Source organism: Myotis brandtii, unplaced genomic scaffold (assembly GCF_000412655.1).
Source record: "Myotis brandtii unplaced genomic scaffold, ASM41265v1 scaffold1077, whole genome shotgun sequence".
Lineage (NCBI taxonomy): Eukaryota > Metazoa > Chordata > Mammalia > Chiroptera > Vespertilionidae > Myotis > Myotis brandtii.
In genome coordinates this window covers 1,468,898-1,486,255 of record NW_005353666.1, presented here as the reverse complement: position 1 = coordinate 1,486,255, position 17,358 = coordinate 1,468,898, and the positions used below count along the sequence as shown (strand labels likewise).

The 17,358-nt window shown below is 54.9% G+C and overlaps 1 protein-coding gene across 5 annotated transcripts in view; it reads right to left on the bottom strand.

The window, feature by feature from the left end:
* Positions 1-17,358, bottom strand: part of PDE10A (phosphodiesterase 10A) — a 216,532-nt gene that overhangs the window by 139,191 nt on the left and 59,983 nt on the right. For 4 of the 5 annotated variants that reach the window (XM_005857164.2, XM_005857162.2, XM_005857165.2 and 1 more), the window contains exon 2: positions 1,714-1,848. In XM_005857164.2, coding sequence (XP_005857226.1) covers positions 1,714-1,762 — 49 coding nt within the window. In that variant the 5' untranslated portion in view covers positions 1,763-1,848. Of the gene's footprint in view, positions 1-1,713; positions 1,849-12,561; positions 12,567-17,358 lie in introns of those variants that run through there. The other variant, XM_014542300.1, reaches the window with a different exon arrangement.

The window sequence follows — 17,358 nt, the reverse complement described above, 5'->3', positions numbered from 1 at the left end:
CCCTGCCCCCTGGCTCGCTGGGCCCTGCCCTCAGGCTCGCTGGCCCCGTCCGTCCCCACTGGGGCGCACATGCCCCGTCCCAGGCCCAGGTCCCCTCCATGTGGGAGTGGGACGGAGGCTGCGTGAGAAAGCGGCTTGTTGACAGTGAGGATGCAAAGTCAGAACAAAATCAGGCTCGAAAACAAAACAAGAACCTGTCACTGAGACACCGACCCCTGAGAACACGGTTCCACACGTGGCAGCTTCCGTGTCTGCCGGAGCCTTCCGTTCGGGCAGCGTGGGAGCCCCTGGCAGAAACCTCTTATTTGAAAAGGAAGCCAGTGGGAAACCATGTCCATTTTACGGCCTCATTTCCGTAACACGCTTTCCCATGAAATGAAAAATGTTTCTATACTGAAACCTAACGGCTTCCCACGCGCGGTGTGAGAGCTCTGCAGGCCTTTCCCGGTGAAACTGGGAAAAACTACTTTTCAAATATATTTTTATTGATTTCAGAGAGGGAGCGAGGAGAGAGAGATAGAAACATCAATGATGAGAGACAATCATTGATCGGCTGCCTCCGGCACGCCCCACACTGGGGATCGAGCCCACAATCCGGGCCTGTGCCCTGACCGGGAATCAAACTGTGAGCTCCTGGTTCATGGGTCAATGCTCAACCACCAAGCCACGCCAGCCGGGCATGAAAACTATTTTTAATGAAAAAACCAAACAGGTAAAGCTTCTGGAAGTGGCCCTAAGGGCACACAGCGGACGAAGAAGCATGTGTCCAAGAAAATCTACAGAAATCGGTAAAGAATGGCGAGGCCTGTGTATCGTCACTCCCTCCTCCCGGGAGCCCCTCCAGGTGCCGCAGCAGGAAAACGGCAGGGCTCGCTGTGCCCCAGCCCTCGGTCACTGGGCTACCTTCCTGGGAGGAGCAGACTGGGCGTTTCTCATCCTGCCTCCCCATCCCCCGCACCTGTATCCCAGGCAAGAGCAGCGGGAGGGGGTTCCTCTGCCTACCCAGACCCCACTCATGGGATGAGTAACATGCTGAGAATACAGAGTTCAAACCACCAAAAGACCCTATCTAATAAAGAGGGAATATGCAAATTGACCACCACACCGTAATGGTCAGATGGCTGCGTGGAGGCTGAGTTCCCATAACGAGCCTTAACGGGCAATCAGCAGGGACCTGAGGCTGTGCCCCCCGCCTGGTGGGGCTTGACGGAGACCTCAGGCCATGCCCCCCACCCTGGTGCTGGGCCAGGAGACCTGAGGCAGCATCCCTACCCAGCGGGGCTTGACGGGGGTGGGGCCGGCCGGGTCTGGATCTAGTCCAATGAGGGTGAGGCCAGCCAGGTCTGGGTCTCATGCAATTTCAAGGTGCACATGGGTGGGCGGGGACTTGACTCTGGTCCCGTGGTGCGCCCCAGACTCTGACAGGAGGAAGATTTTCATATGCATTTTGCTATTTTTCTTTCATCTCTGACACTTCTATTATAGAGAAAGGGCAAATAGCAATATTAAAATATTTCCTCTAATTAATTCCCTTTTAATGTGCATGAATTTCGTGCACCGGGTCACTAGTAAAGCCATAAAAATATATGCACTGAACAACAGGGCACCAAAACACATGAAGCAAAAGCAGACAGAATCGGAGAGAGAAATAGATAATCCAACAGTAATCGCTGGAGAGGAGGGTGGGGTGGGTCACAGCAGCGGCCCGGGTACCTGGGACGTGGAAGGAGTCCGGGCTGCCTGTGGCCGGGTCATCGCTCATCTGCTCCCGGGCGTCGGTCCTGCTTCTCAGGGTCAGCAGGGCGGACCCTCTGCTCCCACTTGTCGGCGCGAAGGGGAGGCAGCTGCCTGCAGGGACAACGGGACATGGGTTAAGGCCGGTTGCTCCGGAGACACCCACAGGGAGTCTCCATCCAGGGAGACCCTCTAGGACAGCCGACGGTGACCAGGGCCACAGCTGACCTGGAAGTGGGGCCCACACAGGCCCACACGGCACAGCTCCCCACTCCGATCCGGAGCCGTGGCGGCCAGGACCTCGCATCAGCTCCAACCCCCACTTCAGACCCGCCAGGGACGCTGGGAAATGTACCATTTTAGCAATTTTAAAGTGGTTGGTTCTGTGGCATTAAATGCATTTACATAGTTGTGCAGACATTTCCACGGTCCCTCTCCAGAACGTTCCATCTTCCCACACTGAAACTCTGTCCCCATTAAACACTCGCTCCCCCTCCCCACCCTCAGGCCCTGGAAACCACCCGGAATGCACCTTCTGTCTGTGAGTCTGACTCTCTGGGAACTTCACCCGCGTGAACTCATACAGCATGTGTCCCCTTGAGCCTGGCTTATTCACGTGACAACATGCCACGCTTCATCTACGTTGCAGTGCGGTCAGGAGCCCTTCCTTTTGGAGGCTGCATACGACTCCCCTGGATGGACAGACGGCCTTGGCTCATCCGCTCACCCCTGATGGGCTGCTCCCACCTTTGACGACTGTGAGTCACACCACTGTGAACCTGGAGGCACCGCTCTCTCTTTGGCCTCCTGCCTCCATGTCTTTGGAGTCTTATACCCAGAAGCGGAGTGCTGGATCATGTGATGATTCTACATGGAAAGTTTTGAGGAATCACCATACCATTTCCACAGCCGCTGCACCCGTCACATGCCCATCCGTAAGGCACAGGGGTCCAATACCTCCATGTCCTTATTTATTTTTTAAGTAACAGCCATCCTGGTGAGTTTGAGTGGGGCCTCCCTGTGGTTCTGATCGTGTCTCCTTGGTGCTTAGAGATGCTAAGCATCGTGTCTGTGCTCATTAAACCTCTGTCTGTCTCTTTGGAGAAATGTTTACTCAAAGTCCTTTGCTCACTTTATTTTTTTTAATTTTTATTGATTTCGGAGAAGAAAGAAGAGAGAGGGAGAGAGAGAGAGAAACATCAATGATAGGAGAATCATAGATTGGCTGCCTCCTGCACGCCCCACACTGCGGATGGAGCCCGCAACCCGAGCATGTGCCCTGGACCGGAATCGAGTCAGGACCCTTCAGTCCGCAGGCCAATACTCTATCCACTGAGCCACCCCAGCCGGGGCCTCTGCTCGCTTTGTAATTGGGCTGTGGGGTGTTGTGGTTGCTGACGTGCAGTCTGGACAACCCCTTACCAGGGATATGACTCACACATTTCCTCCCATTCCATGGAGTCTTCTCGCTCTGCCTGTTGTGTTCTTGGGGGCACACAGTCTTTCATTTGAAGCCCAACGGGCCCTTCCCTTGGGTTGCCTGTGCTTTCCGTGTCAATCCAGGAAGCCATCAGCACGCCCCGTGTCATAAAGCATTTCCCCTCGATTGTCTCCTAAGGCCTCTGCAGCCACAAGCTATTCCTGCCAGGTGCCCTTTGCCAGGAAGCTGCCAGATGACGTGCCAGAACACCGGGGTCAACCGAGGAAACGGGGAGCAGGCCAGAGGGGGGTGCAGAGGGACCTCGCAGCACAGAGGCGCTGGGAGTACGGGGGGAGCCCTGCAGGTGGGCAGAGCGGGGGGTGGGGGAGAGCTCTGAGGGCAGGACCCGCAAGCTGAGATAGAGCGCCCTATGTGCGTGTGGATACGTCTGGGAACCGTGTGGCCAGCTGTGACAGATCTGGTCGGGCGCGTGGAAACAAGACCATGGTGTCGCTGAAACACGAAGCTCATGAGAGCAAGGCCAACACTGACTGCGGGGAAAGTAAACGCCGTACGAGGGGAAATGGAATCCAAGTTCCCTGTTTGGCTCAGGCGCGAGGAATATTGACAGGGACCAAAACACGCCAAGGCACCACGCTGCCCAGGATTCGGATTGGTCACCAGGCACTGAGCTCACGGGGCGCAGAGCAGCGGTGGCAGGGGGTGGTGGCAGGGGGCGCCTGCCTGCCAAGAACCGGTCCTCTTTTCCATGACAGAAACTCAGCTGGGAAGTTGGCAAACAGAGACCTCACCGAGCAATCACAATGTATTATTTAGAACAAAGGAAATAAATGCCTAAAAAGCAGGAACAGAGGCTTGGAAGCAATTGTTTCTTGGAAGCAGGACGGAGAGGGGCTGGGGGAGCGTCTGTGTTGTGTTCTAAGCACTTTCACATGGTTTGATTCTCAGCAAGCGGTCACATGTACTTGGGAACACTTGGACCCCTCGGTGCTCCCGTGAACTCAACGCGCCCACGGTCAGGGTCACCCCTGAATCGGAGGCGGGAGCCCCTTCCTGCGGCCAGCGGCCCGGGCAGCACAGGTGGTTTTCCAGGGCAGACTGGCCAGAGGTCAGCCCTTCCTGCCTCCGGAACTGAGCACCGGCCCTGAGCGACCGGAGACCCCGCAGCAGCCCAGCCTGGGGAGGAGGCCTCACTGCCAGCACCCATGAAAGAGGGGTGGGGAAGGGGAGGTGGAAAACCAGCAGAAATTCTCCCAAGATGGAGCCTCCCTCCTAAACTGCCCCGGGAGGGTGGTTTAAACTTCTGGCTGAATGTGAATACCAATAATCAATAACATGCAGTGGCTGAAGTCAACACCAATCAATCCACCAGCCCGAGATACGCCCTTGAATGAGACCGATCTGGCTGGCCTGGCCCGCTGCCTCCTGAGGGAAGGCACGGCCCGGCATCTCCGGGGACTCAGCGGAGGAGGGGCCGTGGCACGATGCCATGGCGGAGAGGAAGGATGCTGCCAGGCCACTGTAGGATGAATAAACGGAAGTCCGGTTTTAAGAAATGGAAGCGGTCCCCAAGTCCTCTGCCCAAGGTCCCAGGAGGCCACTGACGGTGTTCACGCGGAATCTCGGGCGTGACAAAGGGCAGCGCACGGACAGCGTGGACAGTTATCCGTAGCTAGCCTTAGAGATTGGAGCGTCATACAGAACAGCAACAGGTTAGCCTTCTTAAGGGAGAGGGTTAAAGAGGATGCAATGGAGAGAGAGGCTGACTCCGTACAAAGCAGGCCTTTCTGACTCACACTGAGCCCTTCGAACATGAAATGCGTCGTCGCTGTTGGGATTGGACCCAAGGGGAGTGGGGAGAGTGTTCTCGAAGCAAGACCAGCTCCCGGCACGAGGGGTTTACTATGGATGCATTTCTACATGTGGTATTTTGTGGAAGAGCCACACTCCAGGAGCCGCGGTGTGCCGACCACTGGGTTAGCCTTTTTAAGGGAGAGGGTTAAAGAGGATGCAATGGAGAGAGAGGCTGACTCCGTACAAAGCAGGACTTTCTGACTCACACTGAGCCCTTCGAAAATGAATGCGTCGTCGCTGTTGGGATTGTTCCAAAGCAAGACCAGCTCCCGGCATGAAGGGTTTACTATGGATGCATTTCTGCTTTTCCCCTGAGACTCACACTAGGCAAGAACAAGTTTAAAAAAATGATTGATTTCAGAGAGAGGAAGGGATAGGGAGAGCAGGATAGAAACATCAATGATGAGAGAGAATCATGGATCGGCTGCCTCCTGCACGCCCCCCACTGGGGATGGAGCCCACAACCCGGGCCTGTGCCCTGACTGGGAATTGAACCCTGACCTCCTGGTTCATAGGTTGACGCTCAACCACTGAGCCACACGGGCCGGACTGCACTCTGTTGCTTTGTTTGCTTCATGAAATGTGATACTTTGAGCTCTGAGTTAAGACCCAAGAAAGTGCCGTAAGCAGGAAGGTGGACTCGCACTCCCAGTGGCTCTGGACAGCCCGGCTGTCACTCTCATTTCCTGTCCGCACCCTAAGTGCCACTTACAGACGCTGACGTCCTAAGTGGTTCCAGATCCCCTCCGTGTCCACATGGAGACGAGAGCGATGGGATCCAGATGCTTTCCTGGCAAACAGGTCCCCTGTCGGGAAGGCAAGCGGGACAGGAAGGAACTCACCGAGGCCGAGACACTTATTCCATCCGAGGTCCCCGCGCCTGGGCACCCGGTGAGCACGCAACCCCCTCTGTGATCCACTCGCCTGCAGGGACCGAGTCTCATACAGTCCTGCTCGCCTTTTTAAATAATTCATCGGTTCATTGTAATGTTTCTAATGCCTTACGGTGAGCACAGCCTATAAGATGGCACCGATAGATCAGAGAGCTAAGGCTTAATAAAATCCCCAAAGCTGCTGGAAATTCCCTCTGAGAGCCACGAGGGATGATCGTGTCACGTGCCGCCACAAATCGCTGGCGTTGGGACGAGAGGTTAGGAATTGCTCTGCTTCCCAGGGCTCCCGGGTGGCCACTCAGGTGGGCGCTGTCACCGCAGGTTTGTGGATTTCATCAAACACATGCTTCACAGTGTTTCTGAGTGAAACAGCGTAATCTTCACGAGTGTGTCGGATAGTTCCACAGTCTCCTCTTGGCATGAGATGAGCGTGAGCGAAGGCTGTGTCCCAGCCCGTCCGGGGCCGTGACAGGAAGCAGCGCAGGGACGGCCTGGCGCCCGCCCCGCTGTCTGGAGAGCTAGGTGCCTCCCTCCCCCCTAACCGTCCACGTGTGTGTCACTCCCACGCGGCGTCAGAGGTTAAGGGTAACTCACTCTCACCAGAAGCTCCAGGTCACATGACCCTGGGCGTCTGTACTGCTACTGAGCGCCCTGCACACCAGGCGACCGCCCTGCCGCCTGGCAGGTGGAGCAGCAGCTGCCGGCCTCGGGGATTCTGCATAAAGTCTGACCCCAAACAAATAAGTGTATATTTTACCCCCAGAAGCTTCCTTTGAACCACGCTTTTGTTGCACGCTCCGGTGCTGCTGACACCAGGGCCGACCAGCGTCTCCCCCGCGTGCAGGACGGAGGGTGTGCACCAGTCAGCTCACAGCGCTGGCCCCACCCAATTCCGGGGGGACTTGGGGTGCAGGGCGCTGGCCTGACGCAAAGCTCAGTCTGCCGGCTCCCCTTGGAGCTGCAGGAAATGACATGCATTTTGAGGAATGTGACCGTTTGAAGACAGTTGTGTGCGGTTCCCACAGCAGTTTTCTCCACACACAACGCCGCCCGGATGGGGACCGGAGAGGGACACGAGGGAAGAGGCCGGGATAAAAGGGAGGGGGTGTCACGGTAACATTTTGGGGGAAAAGTGCATTTTTAAGCCAACCAGCATGTGGATGAGACAGTGGGAATGCGAACAGACACAACACCGCCCGGATGGGGACCGGAGAGTGACACGACGGAAGAGGCCGGGATAAAAGGGAGGGGGGTGTCACGGTAACATTTTGGGGGAAAAGTGCATTTTTAAGCCAACCAGCATGTGGATGAGACAGTGGAAATGCGAACAGCCTGGAACAGGACAGCGGAGGACGGGGGCCTGGCCTCAGGGACACTCCGGGCCCCCGAAGGCACTGGTGTCCCCAGAGGAAGTATAAACCACTTGGGGGCGTGAGCTGGCCGGGCCCTGCTTTCTTCATCAGCTATGTTATGTAAGAGTTACGAACATTTAATATAAAGAAAAAGAATTACCATTTGAAATGAGGCTAATTAAAGAGAGGTTAGAGAAAAGGGATATATTTAAACCTTCCCAGTGAAAAGTCAATGTCAGTGAAACTGAATAGCAAACTTCTTTAGATGGAAAATCCCGGGAACATAGCAGGGATGTTTTTTCATCCTGACTTTATTCTCTAACTGACAGACATGAGAGATAAAGGAAAATGTAGGGATACTGGGATAAATTACCTACAGCAGTGGTTGGCAAACTGCGGCTCGCAAGCCTCACGCGGCTCTTTGGCCCCTTGAGTGTGGCTCTTCCTAAGCCTTAGGAGTACCCTAATTAAGTTAATAACAATGTACCTACCTATATCTTTTAAGTTTAAAAAATTTGGCTCTCAAAAGAAATGTCAATCGTTGTACTGTTGATATTTGGCTCTGTTGACTAATGAGTTTGCCGACCACTGACCTACAGTATTCTCAGATACAGAAGGGTGGGAATCTATTTTTAAAAAGGGATTGTGTTGGGAGGCATCTATTTATCTATATATATAAAAGGCTAATATGCAAAGTGTCCCCTCCGGAGTTCGACTGGGAGACTGGGAGTTCGATCGCTCGCTATGAAGTGTGCTGACCACCAGGGGGCAGCACGGAACGAAGGAAGGCCCTGGCCAGCAGCCGGAAGGAAGGCCCTGATCGGCCCTGATCTCTGGCCAGGCCTAGGGACCCTACCCGTGCAAGAATTTCATGCACTGGGCCTCTAGTTTAAAGATGAAGATAATAATAAAATAATCATCCCACATGCGCCCACCACTGGGGACAGTAACCCAAGACTCAGCTGATGTGGGAGCCCAGATGGGTAACCAGGGGCCCAACCGCATGAACCCGGTTCCCGGGGATCATCCCGAGTCTCAGCAAAGCTCTGACGTAGGTTCCTCAGACCATCTGCTCGGCGGGGCCACAGAGATTCCTTCAGAGCTGCCCTTCGTCTGAGGTCCTCGGATCCGTCCTCAGAGAGCCCTGCTGCGTGGTCATCGGCAGGAAGAACGCCCAGGCCCTCTGAAAGGGCAAACAGACCAGCCTCAGGCGTCCGGTAACATGCACGCCAGAGGCAGGGGACACGTCTGCTGTTTGTAATGGAAGAATCATCTCTGCAGCCAAGCTGTCTGAAGGCAACTGACATATCCATGTGAACATATGAAAGTCATATATGCATGTATGTGTTCAGTAAACATGCCACCTGCATATGTTTCTTGAAAAATATCCCTGGAAGATGCATTGCAGTGAAAAGATGACAAAAAACCCAAACTCACCCAAACTCCAGACCGTAAAACCCAGCAGGGACCCCGAGACAGGCAAACAGAGCGAGCGCAGTGCAAACCGCGCCCCCCAGTCTGCAGCCCCTCCTCTCGCACCACCAGGCCGACCTCCAGAGCACTTTTCCCTGAAGCCTTTCCATGTCCCGGGCCCCGGGTCACACAGGTCATCCGGCTGATGGCAGAGTGTCCGCGTTATCCCCACCTCCAGCGGCGACAGGGTGTGGCTCACAGAGATGACAGCACTGCAGAGCCCTGTCCCCACGTCAGCTGCAGGACACACAGCCATACCCCAGAAACTGCTGGGGTCCCCTCGCGTGTCCCCCTGGGGGAGCCGCCATCCTGGGTCCTGCGACAGAGGATGTGAGCAGCAAGCCCGGCCTCCCAGAGAGACGGACGGTAAGGAGAGGCGGGAGGCACGTGGGCTGGTGTGGGGGCTGCACAGCACGGTCCCGAGGGAGGCTTGGTGGGTCAGGGAGGCCGGGAGCCCCTTTGCCAAGCGGGCATTTGAACAGAGGCGCTATGGGAGCGAAGGAGGGAGCCCCATGACCATCTGGGGAGGATGGTTCCAGAAGCATCGGGAGTCAAGTCCAGGGGCAGCAGTGGGTTAAGCCAGCGCCACATGGGCCCGGCAGCCTCCATCTGCATCTCTTACAGGAGCTGGTGGGCACACTGGCTCCTCCACCCAGGGCCCCAGGGACAGTTCTTGGGGTGCCGCTGCCTGGATGACTAACTACCACCTGCTCCACACCCCCAGGGGTCCCAGTGCCAGCAGAGGTGCGTGTTCCGGGAACACGTGCCCTTCATGCCCAGGCCCTGCCAGTCGGCGCTGGGCGCTGGCTTCTCTCCCGCCACAGGGACCCTCGCTGGCCGTGCGGTCCCCAGACCCAGGACATAAAACAGCCGAGCAAGACGCCCTCGTGTCACACCTGCCCCTTCAGGACTGTTCAGGACGGCCATCTGCTCTCTCACCTATCGTTTCAGGTTAGACAACGCCACCTTGGGCTGGAAGGGGGCAGCCTTCCCTGCGTTGCTGGTGGCACTTCTGTGGACGAGGCCACGGTACCATCGGACCTTCTGTTTCCCGCGTGGTCGAAGGTAGGTACCTGGGGCCTCACTTTCCATTCAACCAACTTTTGCTCACAAGTTGGTTTCCAGGGTGCGCAAAGGTGTTGTCAGGATAAATGGCAGCGTCTACAAAGTGCTTGGAGTTCTCGCAGAAAGAGCTCGGGGAGAATAGAACATTAGCGCGTTATTATTCTCCCGGGCGTGGGTGGAATTGCAAAGAGAAATCATGTCAAAGATGGAAGAAACTTAAAAGTCTGAGGCTTTAAAAGGCTGAGATGATTAAACCACCCCGTTGTTTGACAGGAGAAAATTAAACTGTTCTCTTGTCTCAAAAGGCACGATGCTCCTTCTTCACTTACTGTACCCCACAATCTCCCTTCCTGCACCCACCTTTCCCTGGAGTTAAGAAAGTTCCACAAATGAGAGGTTACTGTGCAGACGCACCCGAAAGAGATGATCCGGTCCGGGAGGAAAGAGAAAGCAGGGCGCTTTGTTACAGCCACACCCAGAGCCAGGGACACGGAGGATCCCCATGCGGCACCCGTGTCCGGGCAACTTCCCCTCCTGTGCGTGTAGCGGCCGAGGCTTTGGGCCACACTCTTGGGGGAGGTGAGCTCACCCTCTCAGAGGGGCAGCAGCTGGGAGCCAGGACTCTCCCAGGGCTCCCTCCCCACGGAGAACGGGGACTAGAGGAGTCATCGAAGGGAAAGGTGGACCGCAAGGCCCATATCGCCCCCAGTTCCCTTGGTAACAAGGAGGGTGTCCGAGAGGTAAAACCGGGGCGCCTGCACCAGCGCGGACCTGGGACCCAGGACCTGCTGTGTCTGCAGAGCACGGGACCCCCCCTCCCCGCAGGGGTGAGGCGGCCTCAGGATGGGCACAGGGAGGAGACACCCCTGAGCCACCGCCAGAAACGGAGACGAATCCACTGGAGGGAACTTGCCACCCCACCCCCCCCCGCCAACTCGCTGCCCACAGAGAACGACGTCAGAGCAAAAATGACCAAAAATGACCAAACGGAGGGAAAAGACACGCAAGGGATTCCATTCGCGACAGCGCCACGGTGCGCACTCCCCGAGGGCAGGAGCTGGAGCCGGGAGAATCCATGGCCTGTAAATGCTGAGACAGGGCTCCGAACCCATCGGAGGAGAACACGGGCGGAGCTGGAGAAGAAACGAAGAACAGCTTCCAGAAGTACAAGCACAGGCACTGACGCTGGAGAAGAACCCGGCAGCGTATGGGCGGCAGCCCCGGGCGAGTGTCAGGGCTGCTCACTGAGGGGCCAGCGGGAAGGCGGCCCTGGCTCAGCTCATGGACGCTGGGTTACTGTGGGGTTTGGGCAAGTGACTTACCCCTCTGCCTCAGTCCCCTCACATGAAAACGAGGGTAATCAGCACCAATCTTGTAAAGCTGCTCTGATAAGTAAATGAGTTCATATACTTTAGAGTAACATACATGAGAACTGAATCTGGTGCATACAAAATGCTCAATAAAAAGAAAATGGTTACCATCAATGTCACCATCACCACCACCTTCATCATCATCAGTCATCACCACCACCATCACCACTGTCACCACCACCATCACCACTACCAACATGACTAGGACAGTTGGGTGAGCATAGAGCATGCCCCAGACTATAGGATGGTGAGTCAGTCACAGATAATGAGATATTTGAGAGTGGACAAACCTAAGGGGGCATCTCTAGGTTACAGGAAACTTTTATTGCAACTTGGTGTTCAAATCCAAGGGCTGCAGTTCATCTGTTGGTGGACCTCTCCATGGGAGACAAAAACAATAGCTCCTCAGCTAGCCAGGATCCCGTTAGCCTTCTGGTGTCTAAAAGTAAAGGTGTTTTCTGCCTACTCCTCAGATAGTATCAGAGGCTGTTAGCTCTCTTTCCTGCCCTCATTTCTTTTTCCCTTCTCTGCCCTCTTCTTCTTTTTAATCATCTCCCCTCTCCATTTCTTCCCTTCCTTCTTCCCCCCCCTTTCCTCCTTTCCATATCATCTTAATATTTCTGTTGATGATGCTGAATTGAGTGATTTTCCTTACTCGTGTGGTCTAGGAGGGTGACCATCATCATCACTGTCATCACCACCATCATCATCATCACCACCACCACCATCACAAACATCACCACCATCATCATCACTGTCATCACCACCATCGTCACTACCACCAACATTATCATCATCATCATCACCACTATCACCACTATCACCACCACCAACATCATCACAGTCATCACCACCACTACCATCATCATCGTCACCACCACCATCACCACTGTCACCACCATCATTACAGTCATCACCACCAACATTATCACAGTCATCACCACCATCGTCACTACCACCATCATCATTATCACTACCATCATCATCACTGTCACCACCACCACCACCACCATCATCACCACCATCATCACCACCAACGTCACCATCACAGTCATCACCACCACCATCACCACTGTCACCACCATCATTACAGTCATCACCACCAACATTATCACAGTCATCACCACCATCGTCACTACCACCATCATCATTATCACTACCATCATCATCACTGTCATCACCACCATCATCATCATCACCACCACCACCATCACAAACATCACCACCATCATCATCACTGTCATCACCACCATCGTCACTACCACCAACATTATCATCATCATCATCACCACTATCACCACTATCACCACCACCAACATCATCACAGTCATCACCACCACTACCATCATCATCGTCACCACCACCATCACCACTGTCACCTCCAACATCATCACAGTCATCACCAACACCCTCGTAATCACCATCATCACTGTCACCACCATTGTCACCACCTCCACCCCCATCATCCTCATCATCTGTATCCTCACCACCATCATCATCCTCATCCATGGACTAGTTCTTCAAGTAAAGTCATAAGAAATGACAAATCCAAAATAGGTAATAGTCAAAGCTTCTAAAATATTGGTCAGGCCCCTAATGTTTCCTATTGGCTGTACCTTTTTACCGACTTCCCAACTGGAACACTTACACATTAATTCTGGTCACCCCCAAGTCTGGTTTCTTTACACTCTTATTGGTGTTTGAAAACGTGTTCTTTTCTATATTCCTGACCCCAAGGCTCTTAAAGCACAGATAGGAAGCATCTTCCCGGGAAACAAGTAAGAACAAATCATTCCGCTGCTCCGGAGGAACGAAGACCTCGTATTCCTAACACTAGTACGACCAATGCTAATGAATGTGCTGTTGGCGACAAACATCGCTTTAGAAGTCGTTTCTGAAAAAATGTTACATATTTTTTTCTTTGCTTAATCCCTTCCCCTTCTCAAGTCTCATGGACACAGACAACATGTGGTGATTGCCAGAGGGAAGGGGGGGTGAGGGGAAGTAGAAGAAGGTAAACGGAGGATAAATGGTGATGGGAGGAGACGTGACGTGGAGTGGTAAACACACAATACGAAATACAGATGATGTGTTATGGAGTTGTATACCTGAAACCTATATGTTTTATTAGCCAATGTCACCCCAATAAATTCAATAGAACCTGTTAACACAGCAGTTCCATAGGTATGGACAAGCAAAAGGTTCTTCATACAGATGTGACTTTGCTGGCTAAGCTCATGACTTTGGATTCGGGGCCACGTGAGCTCGAGCAGGTCAACAGCCTCCTAAGCCTCAGGCACCTTATCTGCATAAAGGGCCTTATTCAATATGCATGTTGCTCTAGGAATTAGGTAAAATGTGGGACGCACCCAGGCGGTCACTGCTTTGGGGTCGAGAATCGATATTTCACTCTCACCTGAGCACCTTCCTTACATAGACTCCTATGAGCTGCTCTCAGATGCCCGTATCTTGAATTTTAGTGAGACGTCATGTAGAAAGATTTTTGTGTCAATCATCAAAGTTTGCTTTTAAAATTGAACAGAAGCTGCAAGGAGTAAAATCCAGTGTGATAGAGACAGGCATGCATAGCTAATGCACAATGTTTGAAGTTCTGTAAAGGCCACGTCCCAACGAAACCACGGAGCCGTTCGTAACCAGCATAACTGGCGATCGGAATTCACAGCCCTCTCAGGAGACGTGCTTCCTCAGCGGCATGATCACCGAGAGTCCATTTCAGGGGGAAGGAAGGTGGTGACGATGATGTGAATTACAGATCCGGCCCCATTAGGACAATGAAGCCACGGTTGTCACCGCCTTCGTCCCTGAAAACGGGACATCGAACAATGGCGTCTCGGTAAACAATATTAACACCCTCTTGCATGTCTCACAAATCACTTGTCAATATGAAATGTCACACAGGCATTGCACAGGAATAAACGCATTGTGTCCATATGTGTGTGAAGGAGCCTTGAGGTCAACATGTGAGGATAGTTATCTGTCCGGGGCGTGTCCTCCAAGGCATGGCCCTAAGAAACACCCCTCAGAGCACCTTCACCTACACAAGGCCTAGGGTTCTGCATGGGATCAGGGTTCACGTGTTCCCTTTCCCCCTGGGGAGCGTGCGGGATGCTCCTTCTCTCTGAAGGATTTCCCCAGCTCTAGGCTCATACTGGGGTGAGGGGCCGAGTGGTGGCCAGGGCTGCGGGGCCACCAACAAGAGCATGCTGGTCTGTAAGAGCCACGGAGACCCTGGCCCAGGAGCAGGCTGCCTTACCTGGGTTTCATGACTCGTTTATTTTATTATTTTCTTATATTTCTTATTGATCTCAGAGAGGAAGAGAGAGATAGAAACATCCATGATGAGAGAGAACCACGGATCGGCTGCCTCCTGCATGCCCCACACTGGTGATGGAGCCCACAACCCGGGCATGTGCCCTGACCAGGAATCGAACCGTGACCTCCTGGTTCATAGGTCGACCCTCAACCCCTGAGCCACGCCAGCTGGGCTCATTCTTCTTCTTACAGCAGAAATCAAACAGTAAGTCCCTGTGTCCCTGAAACCATGAGACAGGATCTGCATTAGTTTAATCAAAGCCATGCTCTCATACACGTGCACACGTGTAGGGGTGTGTGTGTGTGTGTGTGTGTTGTCTTCATTGTCCAGTTCAAGGTGAGTCTGAGTCGTTGGCCTCAGGACGCCTGGCTGGTGAGGGTTCCACCTGGGATCCCACCTGGACCTGGGCAGGGTGAGGCCAGCACCAACAAGAGCATGCTGGTCTGTAAGAGCCACGGAGACCCTGGCCCAGGAGCAGGCTGCCTTACCTGGTTTCATGACTCGTTTATTTTATTATTTTCTTATATTTCTTATTGATCTCAGAGAGGAAGAGAGAGATAGAAACATCCATGATGAGAGAGAACCACGGATCGGCTGCCTCCTGCATGCCCCACACTGGTGATGGAGCCCACAACCCGGGCATGTGCCCTGACCAGGAATCGAACCGTGACCTCCTGGTTCATAGGTCGACGCTCAACCCCTGAGCCACGCCAGCTGGGCTCATAATTTTTCTTACAGCAGAAATCAAACAGTAAGTCCCCGTGTCCCTGAAACCATGAGACAGGACCTGCATTAGTTTAATCAAAGCCATGCTCTCACGCACATGTACGTGTATGTGTATATGTGTGTGTGTGTGTGTGTGTCTTCATTGTCCAGTTCAAGGTGAGTCTGAGTCGTTGGCCTCAGGACGCCTGGCTGGTGAGGGTTCCACCTGGGATCCCACCTGGACCTGGGCAGGGTGAGGCCAGGCCTCCTGCCCCTGCCGCTGGCCCTGGACCCCTCGTTCAGTAGCTCTGGGATCTTGGGGAAATTACTCGGTCTTTTTAAACTTGTCTCATCCGTAAAATGGGGATAACACTTATCCATACAAGTAATGTAAGTAAATACACATGCAATGATCACCCACTGAAACAGCAACATCAGGTTCCCCCTGGAGCACCTGTGTGACCTCCCTGTGCGCACAGGGACCCGCGGGAGCGGCGGGAGGAAAGGCCCAGACGCAGGCCGGGATGTGCTTCCCGATGGAAGACAGAGCCGCCCGCTCCGCCCGCCACCCGCTCCGTCCGCCACCCACAGGGGGGGAGGGAGAAAGGGGGGTGGCAAAGCAGAAATAAAGTCCCACAGGTGGTTTTCCTCCTTCCGGGAAACGCCTCTTGAGGAGCAGCTGTGTCCTCCATCGACAGAAAACTGGATGTAAAGGAACAAAACAAGAACAGAAACGGAAACGGGTGAGACTGGCCGTCCGCCCTCGGGCAAGGACCTGTGGCTGAATCTCCCTGGCCTCCTAAAGCCACGGCATCTTCCCGAAAAACAGTGCTTTTCACGAAAGCGCCTGGCAGCAAGGACTGGCCCACGCTGGCAGCGCCCTGGCTCCGCCACGCGGTCAATATCATCCCCAGTTCCCGCTCTGAGCGGCCTCACTGAACACGACACGGCGGGTAGGACGAACGCTTCCCTGGGAAGGAGCCGGGGGCGTCGGAGGCCCAGGCGGGTCACACCTTGTTCCCAGAAGCTCCCTCCACGCACGGCGCCTGCGCCCTCAAACACGGAGCCACTGGAATCACTCTCTCCCTTAAGATCCAGCCAAAGCCGGGCGTCCGTCTTCATGATGAGGAGCCTCGAAGCTGCTCTCTACCTGGTCACTGGGGAGAGTGCCTGGTACACAGCGACTTACGCAGGGAGGACCGGTTAGATGTTCGACGATGATAAGGAAGAGGATGGGCGTGAGGAGCTCATGGGAGACACGACGGGGAGGAGGGAAGGCCAGCGCCTCGGCCGGATGCAGCTCCCGGGGTCACGACAGGGCATCCGGGGTCACCTCCCTCAGTCACAGGCCCGGCAAGGGGACCGGCATTCAGTGGCTCTGAGAAGTCTGGGAGAGGAGGGAGACCTGTGCGTGGACGGACACGTGTGGACCCCACTGGCCACCGGTTCTCTCTGCCACGGACTCTGCCCCCGGGCCCGGAGCTGCTCCGGCCGCATGCGAGCTCCTTCCGAGGCCGGTGCCAGGCGGGCCTGTGACCTGGCGGCATAGAGGCCACCACGTGCTCTCCCCGGCGACCCCGGGACGATGTCCCTTCTGCGTGGGCCTCTGCTAAACCCGCTCTCTCACTCGTCACTGCTCATGCTTCGGGCCTCGAGGTCCAGCTGAACGACGAGGCTTTAAGCGGCAGCACTGGTGCTGGGAACGCGGCTCACGTGACCCTGTGTGGAAGGACAGCCTCCGTGTCTGTGCATCCCGCTCCGTCCGCCAGGACCCCGGGCACAGGGAGCGTCCGTGTGTGGCCGCAGCTCTGCCTGCATGCCTCCCACCAGATGCTCTCTGGGCAAAGCCCACAGCAGCTCAGTGATCCTGGCCTCAGTCAGAGTGAAAACCGTGGTTCGTTCACTTTATTGTTCTCGCTGGACACGTGAGAAAACCGAGCCGAGGCCCCTCAGCTGGTGAGTGGCGAGTGAGGTGCCTGCTCACCCCGAGCTGCTGCCTCCCCCGAGGACTCCAGGCCATGCGACTGCGGGCGGGGCAGGAGCAGCTCGGGCTCACAGGCCAGGTAACCCCGGCTCACAGGCCCGGTGCCCCTGGCTCACAGGCCCGGTAACCCTGGCTCATAGGCCCGGTGCCCCC